Genomic DNA, 22,398 nt, shown 5'->3' on the forward strand with positions numbered 1-22,398 from the left:
GATGTAATGGCACTGAGCATATCATATACTATAAAGTACTATCAATAAGGGTGTACAAGGGGTAGTTCAGTGGTAGAATTCTTGCCTGCCATGTGTGGGACCTGGGTTCAATTCCCAGCCCATGCACTTCCCAAAAGAAATAAACAAGCAAGCAAACAAAAACTGAACAAATGGTGCTGCAATAATGGGATTCTCACATGGAAAAAGAATGAAATGTGACCCCCACTATACATCAAAAAAAAAGTAATCAATAAACAATTAGGCATATGTGCCCATGTTTCCAGCCTTTATGGCTACTCAAAAATATTATTCTCAGATACTTATATTCTTATATACTGATTTGTTCAGATAACTCTGAAAGACGCAGATTAATTTGGCCCAGAATAACAACTAAAGTATAATTTCTCTTAAGTTTAATTTGAGCTCCCTTGCCCCTCTTAAGCCTTTCTTTAAAATCTCTCCAGAAAGCCTGAAAGCTATGCGTATTATGTTAGTTGAACAGGGAAGACTTATTTTATTCCCTTAAAGGCTATTTCAACCTTACTCTGGGATCAGTGTTTTAACTTAAATTCATGGCCAGGTAAATGATGGGCAAGGGACTTCCTGGCAGTGGATAAACTAAATAAAAGAAAATGAGTCTTGTTTTTACCTTGGCTTGTTCTTTGTCGAGGTGGGATTCTCACTGAAAGGAGCAGTTAGGGTATTTTCTGAGGTTTTCTCTTACTTTTTTCTTCCAGGGTTGCTGTCAGCACTGGATCTTGTTGAAGTCAATCCTCAGTTGGCTACTTCAGAGGAAGAGGCAAAGGCTACAGCTAGCCTGGCAGTGGATGTGATTGCTTCAAGTTTTGGTCAGACAAGGGAGGGAGGACACATTGTGTATGACCAACTTCCTACTCCCAGTTCACCAGATGAATCAGAAAGTGCAGAACGTGTGAGAATTTAGGAAATACTATGTACTGATAGGTGTTTCAAGATGGGCATTCCAGAGCTGCAAGACATTTGAGGGGGCAGATACTAAATGGTTAGGTAGGTCCCTATTGCCTTAATTTGCATTCTCCTAATTGTGGTGTCCCCTCTCCATTTTGGTGACCAATAATATTACCATACATGTATTTAGATTTTTGCAGTTCTCAGGGGGTTAATATGTTTGGAATATTATGTAAATTAAAAGATGTCATAAACAGCATTTATTACCTTGGTATATCACACTGGTCTTGCTGTTCCTTCACATTTAAGAGGTTTTTCATCTTCCCACCCTCCTCCCATAGTTTCCTACAGAGTGCATCCTTGAACTGTCAGCACATAGCAGCAACATGTTTATTCTATCTTCCTGATGCCATTCAGTCACAGGGTCTAAGTTCTGGTCCACAAACTTATTCCCAGAAAATTCAATGCTTGCGAAAAAATTTGTAATAAACCAGTCCTCCTAAGATGACTAGCTCCAGTAAGATGACGATGGAAAGCAGCAGTTTATTGGTCACCACTCTACAAAGAGAAGCAAAGGAGGAGTGTAATCAGAAGTCTGAATAACCTTTCTTTTCATTTTAATTTTATGTAGTTTGACCTGGGGTCAAGCCTGGATACTATGAGGCAAATACAGTTTTTACTGAATCACAGAGCCGCTCAGTCAATAAGTACTTACAAGGTTCTTTAACTGGTAAATGACAATTTGTAAATTTCTTTAGCTGTCACCTAGGGAAAACACTGTCTGCCTCACAGAAATGCTGAAAACTAGGAAATACCAAAGCATAAAAAATGTTTTTGATTCTAAACTGCCTTTAAATGGTAGTTACTCCCTTATTTTGACAATAGTTTTTCTTCTAGAATACTTTTCTACATGTATACTTAATATTTTTTCTCTCCAACTCTTCCATTTGTGAAATCAGGGTGACTCCTATTTCGAAGTAGAAGAAATATAATATCATTTTCTAACCATATAGATCCACATCAGTTACATACCACAGCCGTGATCACAGGTCATGAGAAGGGTTGAGGCAGTCTTGAGTGTTAAAATCCAGCTTTGAGATAAGTAGCTAGACACATCATCATGCCTTTCAAACCTTTGTTAAGTTTTCTATCCTTCTAAAACTCTTTCCTATTTTCCCTCATTTCTCCCAACCTAACTGGCTATCTCTGTTATAAAGGTTATATAGGGGACTTAAAATAAAAAAAAAAGTACTATCTTTTGTTAACACAAAGAAATCCCATTCTGGTTCCCATGTTTGCTCTAATTTGAAGTTTTCTACCTATTCCGCAAGGAATTTACTGCTGTTTAGGAAAATTCCACCTCTCCTGCTAGTTCCATGACTAAGTTGTAGTCCCATTTCATGCTGGGCCACCATGTCCCAAGGAACTGCACCTAACCCACTTATCCCAAACCTCAGCCTCAACGGCAATGCCTCCTTTCCGCTCCTGATTTTGTTGCAGTCAGCATTCAAGGTTTTTTTGTTTTTCTTCTTTGTAAGTCACCTTCTTGCTAACAAGTCAGAACTCCCACATAAGGGGCAAGCAGAGCCAAAAGCAAGTACTAAGCAGTAGCAATGAAAAACAGTTTTCTAATCAAGTTTTTACAAATAAAGTTCAAGGAATATTAAGTTCTATTATTTCCAGCTGCTGTCTTCTCTAAAGAACATAAACTAGGATTAAAAGGTGATAAATTTTCCATGGGAACCTTTTTGGAGCAGTTTGTACTTTCCTAAAATTGTGGTGAAACAGTACACTTTTAACAAGAGGATTCTGTCCTGAGATATTTAACTATACAAGGTCATATTCCTTTACTTCTTCTGATCTACTAGATGGTATTAAGTTTAAGAGGAGTGGCAACAGATGCTGAGATGCTTTCTCAGGACCTCTGTAAGTCACTGTTAACAAGGTTTGACATTCTTTGCTGAAAGAGTTAAAGGGAATTAATTTTATGACTTTATTTTTAAAACTTACTTTCTGGACATCGAACGGAGAATCTTTCGACTTTTGCTCAAGTTTTCACTTGTGTTTACCAGCTGAGAAGAGAAAATAGAAATTACTTCCCCTTCTTTCAAAAGTATACATTTTTGGGAAAAAGGGGCACAAGATGGCAGTGCAGTGAGGTGTGAAATTTAGTTTGTCCTCCAGGGCAGCTAGTAAATAGCCAGGAAATATACAGAACAACTGTTGGGGGGACTTCACTGACCAGACACACATCATAAACCAGTCAGGAATGAGTACAACAGCTGAGACTCCACACAGTAAGTCTCCCAAGCTGTGGAGGCTGGTGCCCCTACCCACAGGCACGCAGGCTGCTTCCTCAAGGAAAAAAGAAACAAAATCTACTAGGAGCAAGGAAGGTAGGTCAACCAAACTCTAATTGCAGAATTAAGAATTTCAGACTGTTGAACACAGCCCCCAAGCAGAGATAAACCTGGAGTAAGCACTACAGGAACTGGGAGTTTCTGCCTGGGCAGAAAGCGGGCAGGGCTGCTGGAAAAAACAAAAACAACAGAAGCTTTTGGACTTGGACAGCACAAAATACTGGAAAAGGGCTGGGACCCCAAAAAGGGGGACACACAGAGCAACAACTTAAGCTCAATTGGCAAACGCAGGGAACTGAGGTCTGGCTCCGAAAGGCTTTTTTCTTTTTTTCACTTCTTTATCATTCTCAGGCTTCAGCACTGCCCCAGACAAGGGAAGTCTAATGACCTGCTGGGTCAGTCTCACCTTCAGGGAAACTTGATACTGGTTACATCCTCCTCAGACATGGGCCTGTCTGGTGTGGGAAAATCTGACTGGAGTCCATCATATCTGAGGCAATGCTCCTCAAAAAAAGGTTACATACAGACAGGGCAAGAACCAGAAAAACAAGAGCTGAAACATTCTAATCGGTTAAAAAGAAGCTGTGCTGGAGGTCTAGAATAAATTGAACTGAATGTTGAAGAACAGAAAACTAAGCCAAACAAAAAACCCTAGGTAAAAGAGTGAAAACCACCAGAATAAAATCTCGACAAATTTTAAAAGACTGAAATTACACAAAAAACTTTCTTGGATCATAATGGAATGAAGTTGGAAATCAGTAACAGGCAGGGAGCTGGAAAATTCACAAATATATGGAGGCTAAATAACATATTCTTCTTCTTTTTTTTTTTTACATGGGCAGGCACTGGGAATCGAACCCGGGTCCTCTGGCGTGGCAGGCAAGCATTCTTGCCTGCTGAGCCACCGTGGCCCGCCCAAATAACATATTCTTAAACAACCAGTGAGTCAAAAGAAATTACAAGAAAAATCAGTTAATCTCTTGAGACAAATGAAAATACAACATATATTAAAAGAGTGAAAATCAAGGAATTAACTGTTCACCTGGAAGAACTAGAGAAAGAATAGCAAACTAATCTCAAAGCAAATGGAAGGAAAGAAACAAAGATTAGAGCAGAAATAAGAAAACTACAGATAAAATCAACAAAACCAGAAGTTGGTTCTTAGAGAAAATCAAAAAAATTAATGGGCCCTTAGCTAGGCTGCCAAAAAAAAAAGGATGCAAATAAATAAAATCAGGAATGGGAGAAGGGACATAACCACTGACCCCACAAAAATAAAGGATGTAATGTGAGGAACTATATACTAATAAACTAAACGTAGATGAAATGAACAACTTCCTAAAAAGCCTGAACAAATAGATGACCTCAACAAACCAATCAGGATAACGATACTGAATCAATCATCAAGAAGCCCCCCCACCCCCCAAAAAAGTTCAGGACCAGATGGCTTCACATGTGAATTCTACCAAACATTCAACAAAGAATTAGTATGAGACCAGCTCAAACACTTAAAAAAAAAACTGAAGAGGAGGAAAAGCTAACTAACTCATTCTATGAAGCCAACATCACCCTAATATCAAAGCCAGACAAAGATACTACGAGAAAGAAAATTACAGACCAATTTCTTTAATGAATATAGATGTAAAAATCCTCAACAAAATACTTGCAAATCAAATCCAGCAGCACATTAAAAGAATTATACACCATGATATTTCAGGTATGCAAAGCTGGTTCAACACAAGAAAATCAATTAATTTAATATACCATATCAATAAATCAAAGTGGAAAAATCGTATGATCATCTCAATGGATGCAGAAAAGGCATCTGACAAAATTTAACATCCTTTCTTGACGAAAACACTAGAAAGGATAGGAATAGAAGGGAACTTCTTCCTCAATGGGGAAAGACTGATATGATAACTTTCCCTCTAAGATCAGGAACAAGACAAGGATTGTTAGGGTTTTCTAAACAAATAGAACCAACAGGAGAGATCTGTAAATATGAGATTTATAAAGGTATCTCACACAACCATGGGAATGGAAGAGTCCAAAATCTGTAGGGCAGGCTGTGAAGCTGGTAGCTCCAAAGAAGGGTCTGGATAAACCCCACAGGAAAAGCTCCTGCCTGAAGAAGCAGTGAAAAAAATATCTCTTCCTTCTTAAAAGACTTCAACCACTTGGATTATCTCATGGTGGGAGGCACACCTTAGTTGATGGCAGATGCCATCAGCCTCAGATACAATCAACTGATTGATGATTTAATACACCAGCCTTCCAGTTTATCAACCAGCCACAAAATATCCTTGCAGCAGTGGTCATGCCAGTGCTTGCCTGACCACACAACTGGGCATAATCACTTGGCAAGTTGACACAAGAACCTAACCATCATAATGCTCACTGTCAACACTGTGCCAGAAGTTTCAGCCAGAATAAGTGGACAAGAAAAAGAAATATAAGTCATCCAAATTGGAAAGGAAGAAGTAAAACTCTCACTGTTTGTAGATGATATACACATATGTCAAAAATCCTGAAGAATCTAGAGCAAAGCTACTAGAGCTAATAATGAGTACAAAAAGTGGTGTACAATATCAACACCCCAAAATCAGCAGTTTTTCTATACACTAGTAATGAGCAATTTGAGGAGGAAATCAAGAAAAAATTCCATTTACAATATCAACCAAAAGAATCAAATATTAAGGAATAAATTTAAGGATACAAAGACCTACAAACAGAAAACTATAAGAAATTGCTAAAAGCAATCATGGAAGACCTAAATAAATGGATGGGCATACCATGTTCAGGGATTAGAAGACTATACGATGTCAATTCTACCCAAATTGATTTATAGATTCAATGCAATACAATTAAAATCCCCAAACCTTACTTTCCAGAAATAGAAAAACCAACAACCAAATTTATTTGGAAGGGGAGGGTGTCCCAAATAGCTAAAAATATCTTGAGGAAGAAAAATGAAGTGGAAAGTTTCACACTATCTGACTTTAAAGCATGTTACAAACCTACAGTGGCCAAAACAGCGTGTACTGGCATAAAGACAGATAAACTGAACAATGGAATCAAACTGAGTGTTCAGAAACAGACCCTCTCATCTGTGGACAACTGATCTTTGATAAGGCAGTCAAGCCAACCCAGTTGGGGCAGAGCAGCCTCTTCAAAAAATGGTGTTTGGAGAACTGGATATCCATATGCTTAAGAATGGAAGACGGCCCATATCTCATACCCTATACAAAAATTAACTCAAAATGGATCAAAGATTTAAACATTAGAGCTAATATTAGCTTTTAGAAGAAAATGTAGGGAAATATCTTAAAAATCTTATGATCGTTTCCTAAACCTTATATCCAAAGTGTGAACAATGAAAAACGAAACAGATAAATGACATCTCAAAATTAAAAACTTTTATGCATCAAAGAACTTTGTCAGTAAAGTAAAAAGACAGCCTTTGCAATGGAAGACAATATTTGAAAACCACATATCAGATAAGGGTTTACTATCCAGAATATATAAAGAGATGCTACAACTCAACAAAGTGACAACCAATTAAAAAAAAATTGGCAAAAGACATGAACAGACACTTTTCAGAAGAGTAAATACAAATGGTTAAAAGTCATATGAAAAGATGTGCAACTTTACTGGCAATTAGGGAAGTGCAATCAAAACCACAATGAGATATTTCACACCTACTAAAATGGTTATTATATAAAAAAGACATGCTGGAGAGGATGTGGAGAAAGAGGCACACTTATTTACTGTTGGTGGGAACATGGAATGGTACAACTGCTCTGGAAGGCAGTGTGGTGGTTTCTGAGGAAGCTAAGTAAAGAACTGCCATATGATCCAACACTCCCATTACTAGGTATATATTCAGAGGAACTGAAGGCAAGGACACAAAAGGACATTTGCAGACTAGTGTTTACAGTGGCATTATTCACGATTGCCAGAAGGAAACAGTCCAAATGTCCATCAATAGAGATGAGTGGCTATACAAGCTGTGGTATATACATACAATGGAACATTAATCAGCTGTAAGGCAGAATAAAGTCATGAAGCATGTAACAATGTGGATGAGCCTAGAGGACATTATGATAAGTGAAATTAGCCAGAAACAAAGGACAGATACTATATGGTCTCAATATGAACTAACATTAATGAGTGAACTTTGAGAGTTAAAGTTAAGAACACAGGTTGTCAGGAGATAGAATGAGGGTAGAGATTGGGCAATTGCTAAGTATAGAATATATATACATATATAGAATATGCAACAGAACTGATTGCAAAGATTCAGAAATGGGTATCACAATACTATCTGATGGTAGCACAATAATATAAATACACTGAATGAAGCTGAATTTGAGTATGACTGACGGAGAAGGGCAGGGGACACGTATGACACTAGAAGAAAAGATAGACTGAGACCGTATAACTTAGGAATGCCTAGAGTGAACAATGTTGGTTATTAAATGTACAAATATAAGAAAGTTTTTGCATGAGGGAACACAAATGAATGTTAACATTGTAAGGTGTTGAAAATGGGATGGTATACAGGAAAAATTACAGTCAATGCACACTAGGGTCTATAGTTAACACTAACATTGAAATATGCTTCCAATGAATGTAATAAAGGCAATATGTCAAAACTAACTGTTAAAAGGAGAGGGATATGGGGGATGAATATGAAATTCTTTGCAGAAGGAAAGGAAATATCCTCATATAGATTGTGTGGCAAAGAAATAGCTATGTGATTATACCGGGAACCAGATGGTTTACTTAGATTGGATTGTATAGTGTGTGAATAAGACTGTTTAAAAACGAACAGAGAGATACAAGTGCTGGAGAAAATGTGGAGAAAGAAATGTACCTATTCATTGTTGTAGGGAAGCAGAGTGGTACAGCTCCTTGGGGGGCAGTGTGGTAGTTCCACAGGAGCTAGAGGTGGGGTTGCCATATGATCCTGTAACCCCATTGCCACATTTATATTCGGAGGAACTGAGAGTGGGGATATGAATGAACATTTGCACACTGGTGTTTATGATGGCAGTGTTCATGATTTACAATGGATGAAGGTGGCCTAAGAGTACAATGACTGAAGGAAGGAAGGGGGAACTGTGGTATACACATACAAGGACTACCGAGCAGTTGCAAGAAGGAATGAAGTTGTAAGACATGCAACTTGGTGAATGAACCTTGAGAACAGTATATTGAATGAAATACCAGAAACAAAAAGACAAAATATATGGTGCCTCACTCATTTGGACTAACTATAATATATAAACTTGGAGAACTGACATTGAAAGCATGGGTTTAACAGGTTGGGGTCTATTGTAAACGGTCCTAGATTGTAAGCTCTTACAGCACTCACATCTATTCCAGAGTTGTGACTGTTATCTCTAAATTCTGAGATGCTGATCTATTTGTGTATGAGCTGGCTGTTTCCAGGAACTTCGGGTATTTATGTGATACCTGAGACTCAGGGTTAGAGCTCTGAAGCTATGAGAGTCAGCATTACCCCACACAGCAACTGTTTAAAATGCTGAAAAACTGATCAGACTTTGAGTATAGATCTGAATGAACCTGACCTGGATAGGACTAAAGTAAATCAGGACACAGGGTAAAGGATGATATGCTCCATATTTTAAAACGTCAGCTTCTGTGTGAGACCAAAGGGAGAGGTATTTATTTATGTAAAATTTATATTTTTGGTAGCACATTATCTAATTTAACTATATGGTCAACTTATTCGAACACCGAAATTACTTGGAATCTTGAACACAGAGTGAGATCTTGTTGGTTTGTACAAGTTAGTTGATGCCCTGAAACATTCCAGAGTAATTTAGGCAGAGAATAAAAAAGTGTGTACACTCCCTGGCGACATGGGAGATGACTCCCAGGGATGAACCCAGACCTGGCACCATGGGATCAACAATTCCATCCTGACCAAATGGGGGAAAAGAAGTATAATTAATAAAGTATCAGTGGTAGAGAGAGTTCAAATAGAATTGAGAGCCTACTCTTGAGGTTGTTCTTATGCAAGCTTCAGGTAGACCTTGCTACCTATCATAACCTGCCAACCCCCAACCAGGACCATTCCAGCCAATCCTAAAGAACACTGAGGGCAATTTATAAGATTCTACGAGGGCTCCAGGCACTAGAGTAACTTTCCAGAAACCTACAAGCTCCAGATAGATCCCTGGTCCAGATAAGTCCTAAAACCTAGCCCAGCCTGTCCAGAACATCAGATAGTTTCATCTCCCTTCCCCGTATTAGTGACAGACCCTTCCAGTATCAAAAATTTAGAATTGCAATAGCCCAAACAACCCCAGTGAGAGATATGGAAAGATCAAAGGTGATGGTGGAATTATACATAGAAGATAGGACTTAACAAATGAATATGAATGCTGATCATTAAATTGATATCTCTTTTAGTCTCCAGTATTTTAGAGCAGCTAGAAGTAAAAACCTAAAATTGTGAAATTGTAACCTATTTCAAAGTCTGAAATATGTTCGACAACTAATTGTGGTGCTGTGCTTGGAAATTTATAGCTTTTTTGTATATGTTATTGTTCAGAAAAAAAAGTTGATTGTGATCATAAAAAAGTAGGCTCCTATATTCTGGAGCAGCTAGAAGTAAAAATCTGAGAGGATCGTATGGTAGCCCATGACAAACTCTGGGATCTATCCTGTAACCACTTTTTGAAGAGTGCTTTGGAAACTATTGCTTTTTTATTTCTTTGCTTTGTATATATGTTATTCTATACAATAAAAAAAGTTAAAAAAAAAAATAGTGTGTACAAAGTCCCCTTGGGGGACTGGGGAGAAAAAGGAGTAAATACTCAACTTCCCCATCTGGGGAAGTTCTGATTTTCTTGCAAGCAGTGAGGATAACCAATTTCGATCTTGGGTTTTGACCCTATGAAACATTCCTGCAAAGGAGAAGCTAAGCCTACTTATAATTATGCCTAAGAGTCATCCCCAGAGAACCTCTTTTGTTGCTCAGCAGGTGAACTCACTGCCCTTTCTCCTGTACGTGGGACTTGACTCCCAGAGGTGTAATCTCCCTGGCAACATGGTACAGGACTCCCAGCATGAGCCAGGACCCAGCATCATGGGATTAAAAAAGCCTTCTTAACCAAAAGGGGAAAGAGAGAAATGAGATGAAATAAAGTTTCAGTGGCTGACAGATTTCAGAGTTGAGAGGTTACCCAGGAAGTTATTCTTATGCATTATATAGATATCTTGTTTTAGTTTATGGTATATTAGAGTGGCTAGAAAGAAGTACCTGCAACTCTTGAATTCTGTTCCAGTAGCCTTGATTCTCGAAAATGATTGTATAACAATATAGCTTTTACAATGTGACCATGTGATTGTGAAAACCGTGTGAATGATTCTCCTTTTATCCAGGGTATGGACAGATAAGTAAAAAAAAAAAACAAACAAAAAAAAATAAATAATGTAATAAAATAAATAAATAATGAGCTCTAACCCTGAGTCTCAGGTGTCATATAAATACTAAAAGTTCCTGGGAATGACCAGGTCATACACAAATAGATATGACTGCTGTTAAAGCTTATAATCTAGGACTCTTTACAATAGGCCCCAACCTGCTCACTCTCTATGTCAGTTGGAAAACTGACATAGAAGTTGAGTATTTCGTCCTTTCTCCCCAATCCCCCAAGGGGACTCTGTACACACTATTTTTTTTTTTTTAACTTTTTTTATTGCATAGAATAACATATATACAAAGCAAAGAAATAAAAAAGCAATAGTTTTCAAAGCACTCTTCAAAAAGTGGTTACAGGATAGATCCCAGAGCTTGTCATGGGCCACCATACAATCCTCTCAGATTTTTACTTCTAGCTGTTCCAGAATGTAGGAGCCTAGTGGGCTTACTTTTTCATCATCACAATCGACTTGTCAGTTGGGGTGATAAGAGGTAAAGAAAAATTGGCTAGATTGAAATACTAGTGGTCAGTGAGAGGGAGGGGTATGGGACATTCGGGCTTTTGCTTTCTATTTTCTTTTTCTGGAGTGATGCACTGTTCTTAAGATGATCATGATGATGAAATACAACTTTGTGATGATAATGTGAGCTACTGTTTGTATATGTTGTGTGGTCTGTGAAGATATCTCAATAAAAATATTAAAAAGAATAAAGAAGCTGAAGGGATACAGACTGTGCAACAGGACTGAATACAAAAACTCAGAAATGGACAGCACAATACTACCTAACTGTAATACAATTATGTTAAAACACTGAATGAAGCTGCATGTGAGAATGATAGAGGGAGGAGGGCTGGGGACATAAATGTAATCAGAAAGAAAGATAGATGTTAAAGATTGAGAATGTATAATCTAGGAATGCCTAGAGTGTATAATAATAGTGACTAAATGTACAAATTTTAAAATGTTTTTGCATGAGGAAGAACAGAGGAATGTCATTATTGCAGGGTGCTGAAAATAGATGGTAATTAATATTTTAAAATGTCACCTTATGTGTGAGACTAAAGCAAAAAATATTGTTACAAAATTTATATTTTGACTAGTGCATTTCCTAATATAACTTATGCAGCTCGTTTGATTGAACACCATAAGTACTTGGAATCTCAGGGAGGACATGAGATTTTGTTGATTTGTCCAGAGTGATGCTCCGATGAATCCCAGAGTGATTCGATCAGTGAGTGGAAAAGTATTTGCAAAGCCCCCTTCGGGGAATGCTGAGAACAGGGAGAAATTCAACTTCCTCAAGTTGAATTCTTGATATTCTCACAAGCAGTGTGGACAACCAAAGCTATAGGCTGAGCCCCCAGTCTTGGGGTTTGTTCATATGAAACTTAACCCCACAAAGGATAGGTCAAGTCTACTTAAATTTAGGCCTAAGAGTCACCCCCAAGAGAGCCTCTTTTGTTGCTCAGATGTGGCCTCTCTCTCCAGTCAACACAACAAGCAATCTCACCACCCTGCCCCTGTCTACGTGGGACATGACTCCCAGGGGTGTGGACCTTCCTGGCAACATGGGACAGAGATCCTAGAGTGAGCTGAGACTCAGCATCAAGGGATTGAGAAAAATCCTAGAGAGCTGAGACCTAGCATCAAGGGATTGAGAAAACCTTCTCGACCAAAAGGGGGAAGAGGGAAATGAGACAAAGTGTCAATGGCTGAGAGATTCCAAACAGAGTCGAGAGGTTATCCTGGAGGTTATTCTTATGCATTAAGTAGATATCATCTTGTTATTCAAGATGTAATGGAGAGGCTGGAGGGAACTGCCTGAAAATGTAGAACTTTGTTCCAGTAACCATGTTTCTTGAAGATGACTGAATAATGATGTAGCTTTCACAATGTTACTGTGTGACTGTGAAAACCTTGTGTCTGATGCTCCTTTTATCTACCTTGTCAACAAACGAGTAGAACATACAGAATAAAAATAAATAATAGGGGGAACAAATGCTAAAATAAATTTAGTTTAAAATGCTAGTGATCAATGAAAGCGAGGGGTAAGGGGTATGGTACGTATAATCGTTGTTTTTCTTTTCTGTGTTCGTTTTATTTCTTTTTCTATTGTCTTTTTATTTCTTTTTCTATATTAATGCAAATGTTCTAAGAAATGATGAATATGCAACTAAGTGATGATATTGTGAATTACTGATTATAGCTGATGTTTTATTTGGTTTGTTAATTTTTTTAATTAATAAATAAATTTAAAAAAAGAATAAAGAATAGGAATAAGGTATGGTGCCCAAAAAAAGTATACACTATAGAATATGAACATTCCTAAACTGACAGTAGCCATAGTGGTTAGTGTTGAAAACCTCCCCCCTAAAATCAAACCAATTTACATGAAGGCCTGTGAATATAAGTAAAAGAAACTGGAAAAAGACAAGACATTATGACTCATCAATTAAGCCTAGGAATCATTATATCCTTACTGTGGGGGATTTTTTGGGACCAAGCTAATCCTTCATCTTGGCTACCAAAACAGGAAGGCTTCAAATTGTACCCAACCTTGACTCTGAAGCAACTGTGAGCAACTTAAGATTTTGAATTTCATCTGTCAAACTCCAGGAAGGCCTCTTAAGTCAGTGCTTGTTTTTAAATGTTAGTAGGCTACTGTTTTGGGGATCTGATTGTTTTTTAATTCACCCCTTTATGAGACACTAATATTGAACTGTGAAAGGAATTAAACTTCACCAACCTTTCTCTTTTAGTTGCCAGTTATGTTTCAAAGAATGCCATCTGCGATCTCTTTCTATTTCTCAGTGGTCTTGGTAAGTGGATCTCTCAGGAGGCTCATTCCTTGGCTTTTAAATTAATCCAAACCACATGTTTAAAAATAAAAAAATCTACAAAGAAAACTACAAAAAATTGTTAAAAGAAATCACAGAAGACCTAAATAGATGGAAGGGCATACCGTGTTCATGGATTGGAAGACTAAATATAGTTAAGATGTCAATCCTACCTAAATTGATTTACAGATTCAATGCAATACCAATCAAAATCCCAACAACTTATTTTTCAGAAATAGAAAAACCAATAAGCAAATTTATCTGGAAGGGCAGGGTGCCCCGAATTGCTAAAAGTATCTTGAGGAAAAAAAACGAAGCTGGAGGTCTCACACTGCCGGACTTTAATGCATATTATGAAGCCACAGTGGTCAAAACAGCATGGTATTGGCATAAAGATAGATATATCGACCAATGGAATCGAATAGAGTGCTCAGATATAGACCCTCTCATCTATGGACATTTGATCTTTGATAAGGCAGTCAAGCCAATTTACCTGGGACAGAACAGTCTCTTCAATAAATGGTGCCTAGAGAACTGGATATCCATATGCAAAAGAATGAAAGAGGACCCGTATCTCACACCCTATACAAAAGTTAACTCAAAATGGATCAAAGATCTAAACATTAGGTCTAAGACCATAAAACAGTTAGAGGAAAATGTAGGGAGATATCTTATGAAACTTACAATTGGAGGCGGTTTTATGGACCTTAAACCTAAAGCAAGAGCACAGAAGAAAGAAAGAAATGGGAGCTCCTCAAAATTAAACACTTTTGTGCATCAAAGAACTTCATCAAGAAAGTAGAAAGACAGCCTACACAATGGGAGACAATATTTGGAAACGACATATCAGATAAAGGTCTAGTATCCAGAATTTATAAAGAGATTGTTCAACTCAACAACAAAAAGACAGCCAACCCAATTACAAAATGGGAAAAAGACTTGAACAGACACCTCTCAAAAGAGGAAATACAAATGGCCAAAAGGCACATGAAGAGATGCTCAATGTCCCTGGCCATTAGAGAAATGCAAATCAAAACCACAATGAGATATCATCTCACACCCACCAGAATGGCCATTATCAACAAAACAAAAAATGACAAGTGCTGGAGAGGATGCGGAGAAAGAGGCACACTTATCCACTGTTGGTGGGAATGTCAAATGGTGCAACCACTGTGGAAGGCAGTTTGGCGGTTCCTCAAAAAACTGAATATAGAATTGCCATACGACCCAGCAATACCATTGCTAGGTATCTACTCAGAGGACTTAAGGGCAAAGACACAAACGGACATTTGCACACCAATGTTTATAGCAGCATTATTTACAATTGCAAAGAGATGGAGACAGCCAAAATGTCCATCAACAGACGAGTGGCTAAACAAACTGTGGTATATACATACGATGGAACATTATGCAGCTTTAAGACAGAATAAACTTATGAAGCATGTAATAACATGGATGGACCTAGAGAACATCATGCTGAGTAAGACTAGCCAAAAACTAAAGGACAAATACTGTATCATCCCACTGATATGAACTGACATTCGAGAATAAACTTGGAATATGTCATTGGTAACAGAAACCAGCAAGAGTTAGAAACAGGGTAAGATAATGGGTAATTGGAGCTGAAGGGATACAGACTGTGCAACAGGACTAGATACAAAAACTCAAAAATGGACAGCACAATACTACCTAATTGTAATGTAATTATGTTAAAACACTGAATGAAGCTGCATCTGAACTATAGTTTTGTTTGTTTTTTTTATATATATATTTTAAATTTTTTGTTTTTATTTTTTTCTCTATATTATCATTTTATTTCTTTTTCTGTTGTCTTGGTATTTCTTTTTCTAAATCGATGCAAATGTACTAAGAAATGATGATCATACATCTATGTGATGATATTAAGAATTACTGATTGCATATGTAGAATGGAATGATTTCTAAATGTTGTGTTAATTCTTTTTAATTAATAAAAAAATAAATAAATAAAAAAATAAAAAAAATTTTAAAATCTGCACATTCTGTAGGCAAGTTGCATTCTCCATAAATTGCCTTGAATTCAGTACTTTACTGTAAATTTTCACTAAGGGAAGGGCATCACTCTGATTTATTTCATGTATGGAGAACTGCATCTTTTCACATGTATGAAAAAATTTCAAATCTCCACCTTGAGCTACTATTTTCCCATCCAAGTCCTGGCCATACTATTTACTTTTCAATTTGGATTTGCCTCATGCTATCAACTTTCCATTGCCAAGTTCTACTACTTTTTTTCCCCTCATTTTTTTTTTATTAGTTGCCATTCTAGTGGGTATAAAGTGGCATCTCATTGTGGCTTTTCTTTAAAAAGTATTTTTACTGAGATATCTTCATACACATATTTTGCACCCAAAGCATACAATTAATGGCTCACAATACCATCACATAGTTGTGTATTCATCACTATGATCATTTTTAGAATATCTGCATCACTACAGAAAAAGAAATAAAAAGAAAAATCCCATACATCCCATACCCCTTATTCCTCCCTCTCACTGACCACTAGTATTTCAATCTACCCAATATATTTTTTACCTCTTACCCATCCCTGTTATTTATTTATTTTTTATCCTCATTTTTTTACTTATCTGGTCATACCCTGGATAAAAGGAACATCAGTCACAGTTTTAAGTTTTTAACAATGGTCACATTGTAACACTATGTATTGTTATACAACCATTTTCAAGAATCAAGGCTACTAGAATACAGTACAACAGTTTCAGATACTTTCCTCTGGCCACTCTAACACACCATAAACTGAAAGGGATATCTGTATAATGCATAAGAATAACCTCCTTATTATTCCTCTCAACATTGCTTGAAATCTCTCAGCCACTGAAACTTGATTTTGTCTCATTTCTCTCTTTCTCCTAATGGTCAAGAAAGCTTTCTCAATCCTATGATGCCAGGGCCCGGCTCATCCCAGGAGTCCTGTACCATGTCACCAGGAAGATTTACATGCTTGGGAGTCAAGTCCCTCCTACAGGGTAAAGGGCAGTGAATTCACCTGCCGAGCTGGCTGAGAGAGAGAGAGACTACAACTGAGCAACAAAAGAGGTTCTCTGGGGGTGACCCTTAGGCATAATTATAAGTAGGCTTAGCTTCTCCTTTGCAGGAATACGTTTCATAGGGTTGAAACACAAGATCAAAAGTTCAGTCTATTCAATTGATTGTCCCCACTGCTTGCAACAGCATCCCTCAGAACTTCCCCAGATAGGGAAGTTGAGTATTTCCTCCTTTCTCCCCAGTCCCCCAAGGGGACTCTGTACAAATTTTTTATTCTCTGCCCAAATTATTCTGGGATGTATCAGGGCATCCCACTAAACTGTACAAAGCAACAAGATCTCACTCTATTCAAGATTTCAAGTAATTTGGGTGTTTGAATAAATTGACCATACTAGTTAAATTAGATAATGTGCTACCATAAATATAAGTTTTGTATAAATAAATATCTCTCCCTTTGGTCTCACACAGAAGTTGACATTTTAAAATATGGCATATCATCCTTTAACCCTATATTCTAATTACGTTAGTCCTATCCAGGTCAGGTTCATTCATATCCATAGTCAAAGTCTGATCAGTTTTTCAGCTTTTAAAACAGTTGCTATATGGGATAATGCTGACTTTCATAGCTTCAGAGCTCTAACCCTGAGTCTCAGGTGTCATATAAATACTAAAAATTCCTGGGAATGACCAGGTCATACACAAATAGATGTGACTGCTGTTAAAGCTTACAATCTAGGACTCTTTAGAAGTAGGCCCCAACCTGACCACTCTCTCTGTCAGTTCTCTAAGTTCATATATTATAGTTAGTCCATATGCATGAATGAGAACAAATGAATATCTATATTGCAAAGTACTGAAAGTTCAACTACTTTTAATTTCCTATAAATTAATTCATTTATGGATAGGAAGAAATGAGTTCTGTTTTTCAGAGCCTGTTAGAATAACAGCAAACTAGATGCTCCTGATTCAGTCATCATTTGGCCATTTTCTTCCCAAAATGATCCAGCTTTTTAGGTAACAGTAAAGAGTTATAGTACAGAATTAAACCTCTATAATTTGTCAGTGGTACCATTTTATGATATGTGGAAAATATCCTTGGTTCTAAATGCCAGGAAAGCTAGGGTCTTATAAGTGGATAAGGCTTTTGTAAGAATAACAGAGTATTCCACCAGATCTATGAGAAATAAAATTTCAACAACTCAGACTGGTGATTCTACAATCTAAGTATCTTTTGACAGATTATTGCCTTGCTGAAAAGAGATAATATAGGAATTAATAAAAGAATGGAGTGGCTACAATCTTATATTTTAAATTAAACATATTATGTATAATATATCAATATTATATATAATATATTTGACAATCTCCAATAAATGCAGAAATCAGGTTCCTTCACATTCTTTTCTTTCCTCATTAAAACATAGGTTCCACAAAGGTTAAAATATATTGGGTAGATGGAAATACTAGTGGTCAATGAGAGGGAGGGGTAAGGGGTATGGTATGTATGAGTTTTTTCTTTTTATTTCTTTTTCTGGAGTGATGCAGATATTCTAAGAAATGATCATGGTGATGAGTGTACAACTATGTGATGATATTGTGAGTCATTATTATATACCAAGAATGGAATGTTCATATGTTAAGAATGTTTGGTTTGTATGTTATGTTTAAAAAGAATAATAAGAAAATGTGCAAAAAAACAAAAACAAAACATAGGTTCCAAAGACCACTAAATCTTGAGGGTTAGACTGTCACGAAGGAAGATCTCCTTCTAAAGCCAAGCAAGCTAAAACTAAGAAAAATGTAAGAACCTAAAGGTCATCCGCTGAATTCAGAACTGCTTCTGACCTTGGCACTGGGATGTAGAGGGTCTACCTACTTTTCCCACTCTTGCCGCTCTCCTCATCTGCCCAGACTCACCCTACTCTTGGTACGTTCCAACTGCTCTCGTTGCTCCCCAAGTTCTTCTATGATTTCTGAGCCAATCTGGTCAGTCTCTGTAGCAATTCGATGAGAACGCTCAATGCTCTGGGTGGCCCGGTTCAGGCTTTCAGTGCCTTCCAGAAGCAATGCCCTTTGGGACTGTTGCCAATTCTGATAGGAATATGTAAAGGAAATATTAAGGCTTTATTGATTTATAAATTCATTGCCAGCACATTTCTTATGATCTTGTGTAAGAAATATATAAGCCATATTTTCATTAGCTGCTAATGAGATATAAAATCCTGTTCAAGGTCAAAGACTAAAGCAAAACCTGGAATCCAATCAACAAGATCACAATACCTCCCACTCCATTTATATATAAGTGAGGCAAAAGAAGGACAATTAAAAACATTAGCGTTTTTCTCCCGGTGAGTTTGTAATAAATTGAACTCGTCCATATGCTTCCTGGGCTAACAACTTCAGAGAGGCAGTGATCCAGCTTGGGGGTGCAGGAACTACCAGAAAATTCAGGAATGTTAGCCTGTAACTTCAGTAGTACTACAAGCAAACCAACAAAACTCTGCAACCCTAGACCTAGAAACTGATTAATTCACTGAAGAGTCCCACGTGAGGGCTGAGGAATGAGGTGCCATGAATAAGGCATTCTATATTTTAGCACATAAGAATCATTTAAAAGTCGGAGACACTATGACATTGTGGAAAAAACTTCTACTTGCTCTCAGGGAAGTAATTTCTGGGGTCTGAGCAAGACTTTCCCAAGTGCACTAATTTCTAAATCTCCACCTATAATCCTAAACACAGATAATATGAGGACAAAAGTAGCCTTTGTCACACAAGAATTTACCAACATCAACAGAAATTGGGTGTAGTTCTAATTTAGATAACAAAAAAAGGTCAAAAAAGGGCCCTTCACAGATGTCTTTTCCTGAGCAGGTAACTACTAGCACTGGGGCACCACCCTTTAAAATCCAAAAAATGAGTTCCCAGATTAGAAGTAACAAGAAACCTTTTTACTTTGTAAATAGCATATAGGCCAGTGTATCAAGAAACCACCAAAAAAGGTTCAGATACACCCATTACTTTAGCTTGAAGGAACCAGAAAAAAGGTGTTTATAAAAGATAAAAATTTCCCACTGACAAGGGCAAAGAAAAGGACAGGAAAAAAAAGATCATATAAATCAACCCCAGAAAGACACTGAACTATAATTCTAATGAAAATGATACATATAGCCAAATTATTTTTTAATAACTTCCCAAACTAATTTTAAAGCAAAAGTATTGGCTGGACCTAGCTCCCTGTTCTTTTTTTGCTTGTTTTTGTTTTGAAGGGGATAACAAAAATAACCCCTTTTATAACTCTTACTTTAATGAACTCCACCTGCCTGCCTTTTTCTAGTCTCTCTTCAGAAGTCATGTTATCTTCTGATCTGTGGTAATCTCCTGTGAATCCTCTGGAAAATTTTGCATCATTCTCAAATTCTCTATTTTGACTTCAGCAATATCAGGCCAGGATCGTTCTGAATGTCTCTTAAACTATAATCAAGTTGCATTATGAAATAGGATTTGTTTGTTTAAAAACTGCATTACTGGCTTTTTTACATATGTTCAGATTGTACTTATAGTCCCCCTTCCATTTCTCTTCTAAGCTACTTGCAAGTCATTTCTATTTTGTACTGTGGATATGATCCTAAATGTAGCACTATTAAATTTAATCTCTATGATGATCTATTTTATTTCTTTAATTATCTAGCTTCTCTAGATGATTTCAGAATACAAATTTTTCAGCAGTCAGTCCAATTTAATAAATCAGATTACTGAGAGCTAGAGAGTCAATCTGGCTCTCTTTTCCATTACAACAGAATGTGTCTTTCCATACTAAGGTATCAGAAAGCCCACACTTGATGCATCCTGCATTCTCTACTGTATTTGGGTTGCTGAATCTTCTTGATATGAATGTAAGGGGAAGTTTGGATGAATTTTATAACAACATTTTGATAAATCTTTAAATTACATGAATCTTATGTGTTAAATTTAAGTTACATGAAGGTAGAAAAAAGTATAGTAGTTTGAACCTGGTTCCTCTTTCTCCCATCAGGGAGAAAGTGCAGACAGTTAACTATAAGCGCCACAAAGTCAGTGACCTCATTATTTCAAGTGCCTTGCGCAATGCCAAGGAGAGAAACATTCAGTTCAGTACTAATCTCTTATAGGTCATTTCATGCTACAAAGGAGCTAAAGAGCAGACAACAGAAAATTCAGTCAATACATTTTTTGAACTAATAAACAAGTTCATTAAACCTGCATAGATGAAAGTATCAACATTCAAAATAGAAACTATAAATAAAATACCAACTATTACAGAAACCAAAACTATGAAATGTCTAGGATTAATAAGAACATGCAAGATCTTTACAGAGAAAAAAAAATTTACTTTTTATAAGTAAATGAAAGAATGAATAAATGGTGAGATGAACTAAGTTCATCAATGAGATAATTGAACATGGTAAAGATATGACTTCTTACCAGATTGTTGTATACATTTAATGCAGTTTTTATTTAAAATTTGAAATTTTTTTTTTTTTTTGCAAATTTGAGAAAGTCATTCTGGAATCTATGTGAAGGAATCCAAGCCCAAGAAGAAAAGGAAATTACAATCAGTGACTCAGAATAAAGAGCCCAGATATATTAACAATAGGTAATATTTATATAGCACTATATACTATATAAACCAGGAACTGTTTTATTTAGTAGAATTGGTGCCCAAATGGCGAAGGGATGCAGGAAAGAGTGGGAAAAATTCTTTAAAAATAAAAATTTTTTAAAAGAATAGTTTAGTATGAACTGATAATGAATAGTATTCCATAATACAAATAATTCTTGTACCACAGGCTGTTAAGGAAAAAAATAACCAACACTTACCATCTGCTCATTCTCTATCGCATATGTGCCATATTTCATATCTCCTCGGCCCCCAGGTGTAGCTGTCAAAGGTGTACTTCTCACCTCCCGTTGGAGTCTGGCAAGGTCCTTCTGGTAGGTTCGAAGCTTGGACATCATGGGGTTTCGGAAAGATAGGGGTGCATAATGTAGTTCCCTCTCCATCTCTGCCAGCTGAGAAGGAGAAACTTTTGAGTAGATTGGTCTAGTTCTTCTCTAATCTGGGCATACGAGACGAGACTTATTTGGAATTGACAAATCCTTAACCATAAAATCTGTGAGGGCAGGGACCACCCCTGACATATTCACCTCCTTACTGCCAGTGCTGGGACAGTGCTTAGCAAGCATTAAGCACGCATTCAAAAAGTATATGATGAATGAATGAATGAAAAAAAACAGGGACCTTATAGCTCATAAGACATTTTTATATTCATTCTTACTTACTTCTTGCAACAACTCAATAAGGTAGGAAATACTGTCTGCATTTCATATATAAGATTTAAAAAGACTTGCTCAAGATCATATAATAAAAGGAGTTAGGACTCAGCATCTTCAAATCCCAGCTATAAATGAGAAAAACAGGGACGTTATAGCTCATAAAACATTTTTATATTCATTCTCTTATTTATTACTTGCAATAACTCAATAAGGTAGGAAATACTGTCTGCATTTCATATATAAGACTTAAAAAGACTTGTTCAAGATCACACAATAAAAGGAGGAGTTAGGATGCAGCATCTTCAAATCCCAGCTATTTTTAATAACCACACTTCTAGTCTGTAGGATTGAATGTAGCTGTCAAGAAGCATTTTGAAGTCTACAGTAGTAAAAGTAACGGGAATCTCTTATAAGGGTTTTTCCCTACTTCTCTCATTTCTAGGGTGAGAGATAAC

The 22,398-nt window shown here is 36.8% G+C and overlaps 2 protein-coding genes across 4 annotated transcripts in view; one reads left to right on the forward strand and one right to left on the reverse strand.

Annotated features, from left to right (window-relative positions):
* Positions 1-2,810, forward strand: part of ARG2 (arginase 2) — a 67,770-nt gene extending 64,960 nt beyond the window's left edge. Inside the window, exon 8 of one of the 2 annotated variants that reach the window (XM_077122804.1) lies at positions 738-2,802. In XM_077122804.1, the coding sequence (XP_076978919.1) occupies positions 738-943 (206 nt within the window). In that variant the 3' untranslated portion in view covers positions 944-2,802. Of the gene's footprint in view, positions 1-737 lie in introns of both variants that reach the window. The other variant, XM_077122805.1, reaches the window with a different exon arrangement.
* The window catches only part of VTI1B (vesicle transport through interaction with t-SNAREs 1B), a 42,973-nt gene continuing 21,747 nt past the window's right edge, over positions 1,173-22,398 (reverse strand). For both annotated transcript variants that reach the window (XM_077122807.1, XM_077122806.1), the window contains 4 exons: positions 21,488-21,679; positions 18,545-18,718; positions 2,938-2,999; positions 1,173-1,485 (listed from right to left, as the gene is read on the reverse strand). In XM_077122807.1, the coding sequence (XP_076978922.1) occupies positions 1,389-1,485; positions 2,938-2,999; positions 18,545-18,718; positions 21,488-21,679 (525 nt within the window). In that variant the 3' untranslated portion in view covers positions 1,173-1,388. The remainder of the gene's footprint in view (positions 1,486-2,937; positions 3,000-18,544; positions 18,719-21,487; positions 21,680-22,398) is intronic.

This window comes from Tamandua tetradactyla, chromosome 12, assembly GCF_023851605.1.
Source record: "Tamandua tetradactyla isolate mTamTet1 chromosome 12, mTamTet1.pri, whole genome shotgun sequence".
Classification (NCBI taxonomy): Eukaryota; Metazoa; Chordata; class Mammalia; order Pilosa; family Myrmecophagidae; genus Tamandua; species Tamandua tetradactyla.